The 12,512-nt window shown below is 35.9% G+C and overlaps 1 protein-coding gene across 1 annotated transcript in view; it reads left to right on the top strand.

Annotated features, from left to right (window-relative positions):
* The window catches only part of LOC149241668 (uncharacterized), a 411,686-nt gene extending 399,684 nt beyond the window's left edge, over positions 1-12,002 (top strand). Inside the window, exons 6-7 of the mRNA XM_089367568.1 lie at positions 11,625-11,681; positions 11,780-12,002. Of these exons, the coding sequence (XP_089223694.1) occupies positions 11,625-11,681; positions 11,780-11,883 (161 nt within the window). The 3' untranslated portion in view covers positions 11,884-12,002. The remainder of the gene's footprint in view (positions 1-11,624; positions 11,682-11,779) is intronic.
* The last annotated feature ends 510 nt before the right edge of the window (positions 12,003-12,512 follow it).

Consider the following 12,512-nt stretch of genomic DNA (forward strand, 5'->3'; position numbering starts at 1 on the left):
GTGAACTTCGTGAGGGCATACTGTCTCCATTCTCACACTTAATGTTTCTGAGTTTTTATCTCTTGCTTTGGAATTAAATTCGAATTCCACCAGCTCAAAAACTCAACCACTTCCGATCTAGAATTCGTGAGAACAAAGTATTTCTTGTACAGAGATCGACTGTATGGGCATTCACCGGATATCTCACCTTCCAAAAGAAGGATGAATCCAGAGGCTACCTGGCCCGATTACAGACTCTGCCTGAAGAAATAGAATGTAAACACTTCCTGAATAGTAGATCTGATGATCAACAGCTCCGATACCATGTCGAAATTTTGAATAATATGACACATATTCAATGGAGATTATCCTGATCATGTACTATTGCGGAATACATACACAATACATAAGCTCCTCTACGTTGATCATCAATTTGCAAAAGCAGAAACATTCACAGGCGCACATAGAAGCATCAGTCAAACTCATTAACACAGTATGTATCCCGGGGAAAGCATCTCGCTAAAAACCCCAACTATCTATATATTATATTGATTGAATCAGGTAACATTACACAGCATAATACTTCTCACAAGTATCTCCACCTGTTACACAAAATACAGCTCAGATCTGATCTCCAAATCTCCCCCGCTGCTTGCCTGCCTCCACAGCTCAATACCTGCTCAAGAATTGATGAGAATGGTTTACCAAACTCATATTTGACCTGCAAATAATCACTCACACTGTGTTGGACGTGAGCACAGGCTACAATTCTTGGTATTGGCCAATTCATTGGCATACTCAATCCCTCTGATTGTGCAAATCATCATGCACAGATATAGTCACAACTGATAGCAATCTGATCCTCTAACACCTGTCCTTGCTGAACTGAACATGCACTGACATGCAACTAAGTTAACTGATGTATTCTATAGTTTCATTATGAGTTAATAACTTGTGAATTAATTAATAACTAATTCACCCAACTCATCTCTAGTCTATTGATCAGTTAGACTAAATACAACTAGTTTAACAAAGTTAAACTGAACACAACTCCATTAACTCCACCTCTAGTCCACTAAACTCAACTCACTTGAGTTCTAACTGAAGTCATGCATGCAACAACTCAACTGACCCACAAAGAAAGCGTACTTCCTTTTGACAGCTGCATGTGCCACATCTATAGCTCAAACTGAAGTGTTCCAAGAGAATAAGATCAAGTTTATAGTCTAAATATTATTATGAGACAATAGTATTTGACTTTTTTATTTTTGACAGCCAGTCTAAAAATAGACTTTGATCACTCATACTGTGGTCACTCATACTGTGGTCACCCATACTGTGATCATCCCTGCTGTGGTCACTCCTGTTGTGATCATCCCTGCTAGGATCCAAAAAAAGAACTTGCGCCATAATTTGCCTACGGGCCCACTTAGTGAAGGCGACTCTTTTCACTAAGCTCCATCATCTTGTTGCATTCTAAACAAGCATTTCTTGTTGCACACTTTTCAACAGGAAAACATCTTCAGGCCCGACCCAAACATGTGGACAGGGGGAGGGGGTGTACCAGTGCCTTGTGGACCTAGTGATCATGTGGACCTAGGGAGGGAAGATGATGAAATAGGGCTTGTAATGTGTAGAGGGGAGTGAAAAATGTGAAATGGAAAAATGGGACAACACTGCCAAAATTGTGGTTTCCCAAGTAGTTCCCTTCCTAAAGCTATAAGCCAATAAGGGAGATCCCACAGGACTAGGGTTGAGGATTAACCCCCCATTTAAGATGAGGGAACAAAACTACAGTAAAAACCCTTCCTTCTTCCAAGTCACACAATAATCCATGCCCAAAATGCCTAAGGCAAAACAAGCATGACCACTTGATGGCACAATGAAACACATACCTTTAGGAGTGGACTGCCCACCTTCAAACATATGCTCTCGATATATGGGCGAGGGGACATATAAATGTCTCAAGAAGCATAGATCAAATGGCACAATACATCGACTACATTGGTGGTTGTCCAGGGCTGCTAGCTATCAGTTGGAGACAAATCTAGGAGATAAATTCCCACATGGTGCTGATGTGACATTTTTCTACACTGCCACATGGTGGTGGCTCTTATGGGTCTAGGGGTACTTGATTATGTAGTATGCCTTGATACCATGTACCTTACATTATTTCCAACATCACTTGTGGTCACATTCTCTCTCTCTCTCTCTCTCTCTCTATATATATATATATATATATATTAGAGGAATGCGTATGCCTTGACCACCCTAAATTTATCCTAGGCTTCCCTTTTTCACTGTCATCCACCATCCGATGGCCCTCGACAGTAGTGGATCTACAACCAAGATTAAATGCACTACCCCCACATCCCCCTTGTTGACGTTAGAGGGGGGAATCCCTGATAACACGGATCTTCTTTGAGGTTTTGGGCAGAGATCCAACGATCCACCGCCCTTTGGACCATCTGATGGTCCTCGTCCAATAGTGACACTTCCCTCCGTTGCTTGTGTCATACGGGGGAGGCCTCTCTATCTTGGTTCCGTTCACAGTTTTGGGGTAGCAATCCGACTTCCATCGACCTCTGACTCATCCAATGGTCGCCATTCAATAGAGACACCCCCCACCCCGGGCTTATGTCATATGGTTGGAGGCCTTGCCAACCGTTGATTCCGTGAACTAGTCTCCATTCTCTGTTAGAAGCTCGAGCTTTCACCCTTGATTGCGATATATGGTTATATGGTTCAACGACCTGGCCCTTAGGACTAAGGCCTCCAATTCTGATCCATGTCATCACGGTTTCACACGTCACTCACAGGCAGCATATTGGGCACCTTATTGGCCCCTCTTTGGACCTTCTACCAGGTCACATGCCCACCATGTGACCAAGGGCTATCCCTAACCCTAGGGTCAGCAATTCTTGGTGTGACAATGTTGTTGACCCTGCCGCCTACACCTACCCAATGTTTTAAAAAACGGTCGAATCGAATCCGAAACGACCGAGTTGATCCGAGTCGTCAGGATTTTTTGTGACCCGGCAGAAAAAATGGAACGGGAGGCCGAGTCATGACTGACTCGACCGAGTTATTGCATGACTTGGCCGAGTCAGTCATGACTCGGTCAACCCGGCCGGTTCTGCAATAACTCGGCCGAGTCAATGAATGCGGCCTGTAACCCCAAAAAAAATGTGATTTTTCATATTTAAAAAAAAATTAACTGTTAGCTAAGTGTTGGGGACTCCAAGGTGTTTTCTAAATTAGTTGAATGCTATTTGGGGTCCATTCCCCTCTCCTACTATTGATATGCTATTCAAATTTCATGGTAATGTTAAATTCTTAAAGTAAAAGTGACATTCTCTTTAATCTTCATTTTCATCCTTTTACTTAAATTTTTAACATTACCATGAAATGACTCAGGATGTTTGCGAGTGGTTCCAGCCTCATTGGATTTCATATGGAGAAAATAGAATTTTAGATTTCATTCAAAATTTAGTAGACTTATCAGTTTTTCAGGATTTCAGGATTGGAGCTTGCAATGTTTCCATTGAATTTTGTCATGTATTAGGGAATGGAACTCGTATTTAATCAAGACCACCAATCCCTCTATGTACCTTGATGTTAGTGACATTGGTTGTCGAACTCCTTTGGGATTCACTCCCAAACCAGAAGCTTCTGAAAATGTTGCTTTCGCTCCCATTTTCGCTCTTGATCCCCACTTTTGCTCCCGCTCCCAAGTAACACTGAGCCAGATGATGTTGGCAACTCTAGTAGTAGCCAATAGCACTGGTCACCGAATTTTGTTGTAGAGGCCATTTATAGCCTCTTTGGTTATGTGTTTTTGTTTTGATCTCTATATCATCATCGTGTATGTATTGGACAATGCACTGGTTGCCATTTTGATATAATGGATATATTCGTGAGCCTACTTTGACCATATGTTGTCTTCTATCTATATTCTAATGCTGTGTGTTTGGAAACATGAATGAAAATCTTTAAAATTATGTGTTTTTATAAAAAATAAATATTTAATGTATTTTTTACAATGACCGAGTCATTGAAATCGAGCCAACCGAGTCGATACCGAGTCGGAGTTTTAAAACATTGCACCTACCTACAAGTCAGTGAGAAAAGCCTTCAACCCCACAAGGTGTGGTTGGTGGCAGGGAACTCAGAGAAGGGGTTGCCACACTAATCCCAACTCTCTCCGTTTGAGCTATCTCCTAGGTTAGCTAGGGGGGTGGTCCCTAATGAAAAGTTAAGTTAAAAGGTGTGAGTTTCTAGGAGAGTGTTATAGTGAAAATGGATTACTTTTAAAGATTTATAAGCAAATATAAAGTTAACAACTTGAAATAACAATGTCAATCATTAATATGATTAAAAACCATAAAACCAGTGCCTTACAAGGAATTTGCTCAACAATTTAAAGATATATTTGCTCAAAGTAAAATGCAATGCTCTCAAAAGAGAAAACAAAGTAACCCTGAAATGTAAATAAGAATTATTAGTACAAGATATGTAAGATACAAAATGCTTTTGAGATAATCAACTTTATAAATCAAAACATGTGAAACATATTTTGCCAAAACCCAGAAATTAGTAATTAACTTGGAAATGTAAAAGAAAGGAAGTGCTAAACCAAGACATCAATATGCAATTAGACTTGAAACATGAAAAAAAAAACACTTGTTTGAAATGATTACAATACTTGTTTTTGCAATAGACTTTGCATATGAAAACTCAAACCATCAAGAAACAAGAAAAGTAAATGTAATGGAAAGTGCTCTAGGTTAATTTTATTAATTAGCGCTACAACAAGATTACAATTTAACTCTTCAATCCTCAGACCTCACCCTCGCCTAATAATATGGATCTCACAGTGAGAAGTCAATAGAGGAGTAGAGGATCCTTAAGATGTCTATTTCAACCAACTTATGTTGGAGGTAAAATTTTAATGAGGCTTTGGGGCATTCCTACACTAAAATGCCTAGATGAAATGCAAATTGTGTTAATTCCCTAAATTAAAATAATGATACATGCAAATGCTTCCAAAAGATTGATTTGCAATGCTTGAAAATGAAATATGCAAATTGTGTTAATTCCCTAAATTAAAATAATGATACATGCAAATGCTTCCAAAAGATTGATTTGCAATGCTTGAAAATGAAATAGTGTTCAACATAAGTTGCAATTATAACTTCAATTGGAGGAATAAAATTAGCTTACAAGTGTTGCATGTGTTTCATCAATGAAGTAAAATGATACAAGTAATTTGCTTGAAAGTAAAATTTGTTTCAAATAGACAATGCCAATAAATTGCTCTAATATTCAAGATAACAATGTAGCATAAAATTGAAGCATGTATTCAAGTGCTCATGAAACAATTTACTAAGGTAAATGGAAACGAATCAAAGTTTGTTAAGAATATAAAATGCTTACATGTAAAGGATGAATTGCCCAAATTTAAGTGTAAGCTTGTAGCTCCAAACAACAATGAGAAAGAAAATGCAAAGCTCATGTGAAATTGTAACAAACTTTAACTTAATGAAATGTGATAGTGAGGTTGTGTTAATTCCCAATTAAAGCATGCATGTAAGTGAATGAAGTATGAAATCTTAAACCATGCAAATGTCAATCCACCCAAGAGAAGTCTCCCTCTAAATAGGGAGATAGGATACTGTGGGAGAAATCCCAAGCTCCCACAAGCAAGTTAGATATTTTATTAATATTACAATGAGAAGAGGGCCCTTCAAAGTTCTCAACTATACTTCAAGGAGAGTCTTCACAATAATCTCTTGAAATTTGGACACTAGACCTCCTTTCTTGAGAAAGTAGTGACAATATCTCTGCACAAAACTTATGCAAGGGAAACAAGGTGCGAGTTTCCTCCAAATGCCCAAAGTGTAAAGAGGAAAATTGGCAGCCCTCTAGTGAATTCGACTTGGCCAAAATAAGCCTCAAAAGGGCTCATGACATCCTTGGAAATTGAACCCCCAACACTTGCCAACTTGCCAAAGGTCCTGCAAACACTTGTTAGATGTTGCAGGAAGTTGCTCTTCAAAATCTGCCACACAAGAGTTAGCAAACAATCCAAACAATGGCTGCAAAATAAGTTAAGTATTAATGGAAAAATCAACAAGATAAAATATATATGTACAATTATAATTTACAAAAGGCTAAGCTAAAGAGTGAGAGTAAACTCTCGTTTTTACTTAGCCATCTTCAAGCTCTTAGATAACAAATGAAAGAAATGAAGTACAATGTTTTTTTTAAAAGAGATTTAAATTTAGAAGTTCTCGGTTTGTGTACAAGCTATGTGCCGAAATCCCTGCAAAACCACTTTGTAAGATAAGACTATAAAGGTTCAAAGAACAAATGAGAACTCCTTTAAGAATGTATCAAGAGTGGGTTGGTCTTTCCAAAGACTCCTTCTCACGCTTGATTCTATAATTCCATCAAGATGTTCCCTCTACAAAACTTCAATCAAAAATTAATTCTATATAGATTTAGTAATAAACAATTATAAGAAACTCTAGAGATTTATTTAAAACCATCTAGAGCATTCTATACCTAGAGCATACTTCTAAACCAAATGTCAATGCAAGATAGCTTTACATTAACAAATCTACAAGAGCATATGGAAGCAAATTAGATCAAAGCATGAGTTAAAAAAATTATATCAATGCTCAACAATTCATCACACTCGAAAAGGGGGAACACCTCATGAATGAAACCCCAAAGTCTTTATTGATATTTCTGAAAGTGTACAAGGCAGCAGCGCTTCCGCAAGCACAATAGCTAGTAACAATATTACACAATGTGAGAGTCCATGGCTCTATTATATAGAGAGTTTAGAGCAAATTCCAATGAATAATGCCAATGACAAATGGCATTGGGTGACAATCCCAAAGAGAAATTCAAATTTGTTGAATGGAGCTCCAATGCCAAGTGTAAAAATCGAATTTTGGTAAGTGGACATCATTTTCTTCTTCCCTTATGTGCAAAATTTGAATTTTATGGTGGAATGACAAGTGTATATGGGTGGTAACCCATGTGGGGACAATTTTCCACAAAAATCTCTACCAAATATTCTCCAAAATCCCTCCCAAATATGCATTAACTTCACAAATTCGAATTTCCAAACAGTTTTTTCATTTAATGCCAGAAATTCGATTTTATTTGAGCACGTTCTTTCCTTGATTTTAGGAGTCCACATCACCTTGGGACTTCACTTTAACTCCCCCATAATTTTTCACCTCATTTTCACAACATTTAGTATGTGTGGATATTTATTTTTCTTCATTTATTTATTTTATGGTTTAATTAATTGCCAAAGTTCCCACTAAACTTAGGAAAAATAGGTTTTGAGAGTCCAAAACACATTATTAACCCTTCAAAGTGTGTCATAGTAGAAATTTGAGGGTAGAAATTTGAGGGTGAGGTGTAATTTTGATTACTCATACCCCATACAACTTCTATAGACTACACTTATTACAATTTTATTTGCATTTTTTGACCTGTGGGAAATCTAAAAAATTAAAAAATGACTACCTAGACCTAAACAAATTCCACGAATTTTTCTGTGTGATCTAGTATGGTAATATACATCGACTCTAGACACTAAGATGTGTTAGGGGCTCAATCTTCAAACCGTCACCCCGGCTTTGGGGTAAAACATGAGCGAAAAAACCTAGAAAATTATCCGCCTCTGAAAAAGAAGGGATAATTAACCAGATTAAAAAAACACTCCAAGGTGTACTCGTTTGTTGATAGAGTCCCAACATCCTAGGCCTGTTACAGACTCAAAACTCATCATTACTAGTATAATATATTACAATTCACCGTAGGGTGTGGAATCTAGGTACAAGAAAGGTGATGAGAAGATAGAAGTAGAGTTAAAAAAACTCTGTTGACTGACAATATCTAATGGTACAAGTGTCTTTTGGATCATGTTTGGGCATGAAGTCTTCATATAATCATCAGGTGCCACTCCAGTGGTCAACATTTGGCTCCATTTGGGGATGCATGCTAAATATGAAGTGATAGTGTGCAAGAACTTGGAATCTGCATCCATTGACAAAAGACATATATCAGTAGTGTCCATTCAAAATATTATCAAATGAAATAAAGTATAGAAACGAAGAAATAAAAATTTATTCTGAGAGCATAAATGACAATTTATTCATGAAATAAAACTACTTAAACAAAAATGACACGAGATAAGGTTAGAAATATGATACACAAAGATGCCCTATGGCATCAGATGTCTTCAATAAAATCCATCTTGAGAACCTGCCTACTCACAGGCAAGTCCATAGGTTCTTTCTTTGATGTGCCTTGCCCAATTCTGACTATCTTGGGACTATGACTTGCCCCGATATTAACATGTTTGTGGCCATCAGATAAACCAAACCTCTTCCTTTTGTTTTTCCAACTATTGATGCTGCTCATAACTGATGGTTCATTTTTTTTTTTTTTCGTTTTTTTATTTTCTTTTTGGTTAGTTGCAATGGTGATGATGATGCATTTATTTCCAATCCTACTACTTTGTCTTGAAACTGCTCTGGTGATGATGATGCATTTATTTCCAATCCTACTACTTTGTCTTGAAACTGCTCTGATGGAAAATCTGAAGTACCCAATTTTTTTGAGCTATGCCTAATCTCTTCGTTTTGAATATGTTCTGTTAAGGGGCGAAGGAAATTTGTCAGCACTGCATCACTTCTTGTCTGGCATGATCTATAGATAATTTCATTGTTGGGTTTCCTTGGATCCTCAACATGATATCTTTTTTCTAACTCGCGATAAAGTCTGACAAAGGTATTATCAGGCATGGGGATGGTGGCATATGATAAGTCCATTTGAAGGTTGCCACCTAGATTTGATGCCCATTTTCTTGATAGGAGCATTTCCCATGAATCTGGAACATCTATCACAACAATATCCATAGTCATTATTCTATCTGTGTATGCAGCTAGGAAAACCTGTAAATCTTTAATTATCTTACACACTTCAATTCTTTTAGAATCCATTGAACATATGTTATGATAGGGCTTAAAAACCTTTAAATTCAGTTGCTCCATGACTTTCTTGGTCATGACATTTGATGAAGCCCCTGAATCAAGCATGCAATTGTGTAAAAGACGATCATTCACTATCAAAGAAACATAAAATGGTAGATGATTTTCATTCCCCACATAACAGTTCATACTTTTCAATACAATTTCCTCATCTTCCAATTCGTCACTAAGCTTTTCTTCCCTTTGAGTAACTTCAATGGGACTTAGTAACTTGGCCATGTGAGATGGTATCTTTAAAAGTTTTTTCACTAGAATAGAAACCTTTGCATTATTCACCCAATTGCCTAAGTCAAAATTCAATTCTGAAATAGGATTCTGAAGTAGGAGGAGGAAAAACTCTGTGATTATTTCGGTCTTGGATATCCCTTCTCTGACAAGTTATCCCTTTATGTTTGGCCATAGCAAGACTCTGTCTAGATGTAGATTTTTCCCCAAAAATCTTAGTGACCTCGTCTAAATTTGCAATCATATTGTAAACCCCAAGATTATTAGGCATGTGGCCAATCTCTTGATTTCTCTCAATGGTGTATATCTGATCCTCCATGGAGAACATATTGATTTGACCAGTTCTCCCTACATGTTCATCTCCTAACATGCCACTTTCCATGATTATCAATGACATGTTAGATTCAAAGAATGGAAGTGGTATATAAATGGGTTTGTAATGTGACATGAAAAGTGAAAAAGTATGGTGTAGGGGAAAATGAACAGCTTATTTCAATCTGAGTCTTCCAAGTAGTCCCCCTCCCATAACCCTAAGGCCTCAAATTGGTCAATTTTCCAAATCACCTCTTTATCCATACTAAATGTGCAAAACAAAAGTATAAGAACTTGATTGCAAAATGATTAAAGTACCTTTTGAATAGTAACCCACCTTTATCCAAGAAGAAATCACATTGGTGAGAGGTATGTGTTTGATCCCAGTAGCAGAAGCACATGGTATATCAACACATGGTATATCAACATTGAGAAGTGAATAAGTGAATATCATGGGTAATGTGCAAAACAAACAAATCCCCTTGGTAAGGTGAAAGAACAAATTTACAATCAAAAAGAACAAATTTACAATCAAAATTGGTCAATTTTCCAAATTACCTCTTTATCCACACTAAATGTGCAAAACAAACAACACTAAATGTGCAAAACAAACAAATATAAGAACTTGATTGCATAATGATTAAAGTACCTTTTGAATAGTAACCCACCTTTATCCAAGAGGAAATCACATTGGTGAGAAGTAACCACCTTTATCCAAGAGGAAATTACATCACATTGGTGAGAAGTAACCACCTTTATCCAAGAGGAAATTACATTGGTGAGAAGTATGTGGTTGATGCAGATAGCAGAAGCACATGGTATATCAACATTGAGAAGTGAATAAGTGAATATCATGGGTTGCTGGTTGGCTCTGGCTCTCAAATGTATGAGAAATTTTTTTTCTTACGGGGTCAACCATTTTGGTGGGTAACAAATCCTTTCCTTTCTTTCTTCATTATGTATCTATACCAACTTGTGATCACCTTGTCCTTTGATATATCATTATTTTATCTCGTGATCAAGCAGGGGAGGGTTTATTTTGATGATATGCTAGTATAGTTTCGATGACTATACTTGATCCTTGATGGTTAGATTAATGTGTCTTTTAGATTATTTTAGATTAGGTAGAATTGTGCATCTTGCATTTGATTTTTATATCATACAATTTTATAGTTTCGATGACTATACTTGATCCTTGATGGTTAGATTAATGTGTCTTTTAGATTATTTTAGATTAGGTAGAATTGTGCATCTTGCATTTGATTTTTATATCATACAATTTTATTGCATAATTAGCTACTATTCCACTTTATTCTGGAAATTTTGATTCTCCCAATTCCAAGAAGGTGTATATAAACGATTTTGTAAAGGAAAAATAAAAACGTTGATATGAATTTGTTGCAGATTTAGAATGCAATTTCTGGTTGGCTCTCAAATGTATGAGAAATGTTTTTTCTTATGAAAAATGTTTTTTCTTATGGGGTCAACCATTTTGGTGGGTAACAAATCCTTTCTTTCTTCATTATGTATCTATACCAACTTGTGATCAACTTGTCCTTTGATATATCATTATTTTATCTCGTGATCAAGCAAGGGGAGGGTTTATTTTGATGATATGCTAGTATAGTTTCGTATGACTATACTTGATCCTTGATGGTTAGATTAATGTGGTTTTTAGATTATTTTAGATTAGGTAGAATTGTGCATCTTGCATTTGATTTTTATATCATACAATTTTATTCATTATTAGCTACTATTCCACTTTACTATGGAAATTTTGATTCTCTCAATTCCAAGAAGGTGTATATAAACGATTTTGTAAAGGAAAAATAAAAACGTTGATATGAATTTGTTGCAGATTTAGAATGCAATTTCAGTGGAATACAATAGTAAAGTTTAGTGCGGAATTAATCAATTCTATGATGAAATTCCATAAAATCATGATGTGGATTTGGATATTCCGGAGATTAAGTTAAATCATAAATTAATAATTACACTTGAAGGGATATTTAAAAGATGTTTGTTTTCCAGGAGTACAAGATGACGCTCAAATCTTGATACATTTGGATGTTCAAAAGACCTTAAATGGTAATGGTTTTTGTTTTTGTTTTTTTTCTATATCATATCTCTTTATCTTTTTTTCGTCCTTTTAAATCTATTTTAATGTTATTTTTAAATCAATGCAGATGGAATGAAGCTGTACATTTCAGAAAATGGAGTCGTATTGACCGAGGGGTTTAATGGTATCATACCCCCTGAATATTTTTCTAAAATAGAGACCAGGCAATAAAGAAAATCAATCAACTGAAGGTGCATTTTTATTAAAAAAAAATTACCCATGGGAAAAAACATAACAAAATAATGTGTAAAAAATAGAAAATGTGTATGACTCATTGCCTATGGAATGAAGCAGACAATGGAGCTATACATTTCTTAAATTGCAGTTATATTGACCGAAGTATTTAATGGTGTCATGCACACTGAATATCTTTTGAAATGGTGATTAATTTTCCATAGAGGCAAGGCCGTAAAGAAATCCAAAAGAATTGGAGGCGTATTTTTTGTAAGAGTTTCTTAAGAACGGAAAAACTTCTAACAAAAATATTAAGTGTTTGAAATAATAGTAAGCGTGTTCTAAATTGGAAATGTGTATTATTCTTATTTTTAAGTGGGTGGGGTTTTACCATTTCATGTTTGGTTATTGACATTATTTTCATGTACGGAAAATAAGCAACCGTACAATTGTGGTTTATTTTTTAACATTTCTTACTTTTTTCAATTTGAAATTGCTCCTCATCACTGTTGAGAAATAGTAAACACTGTTTCGAAATAATAGTAAGTGTGTTCGAAATTGGAAATGTGTATTATATTTATTTTTAAGTGAGTGGGGTTTTACCATTTCAATGTTCCCATTTCTAT

The sequence above is a fragment of the Pinus tabuliformis genome, chromosome 8, assembly GCF_031772625.1.
Source record: "Pinus tabuliformis cultivar Carrire ecotype Pingquan chromosome 8, CPIR1, whole genome shotgun sequence".
In the NCBI taxonomy this organism is placed as follows: Eukaryota; Viridiplantae; Streptophyta; class Pinopsida; order Pinales; family Pinaceae; genus Pinus; species Pinus tabuliformis.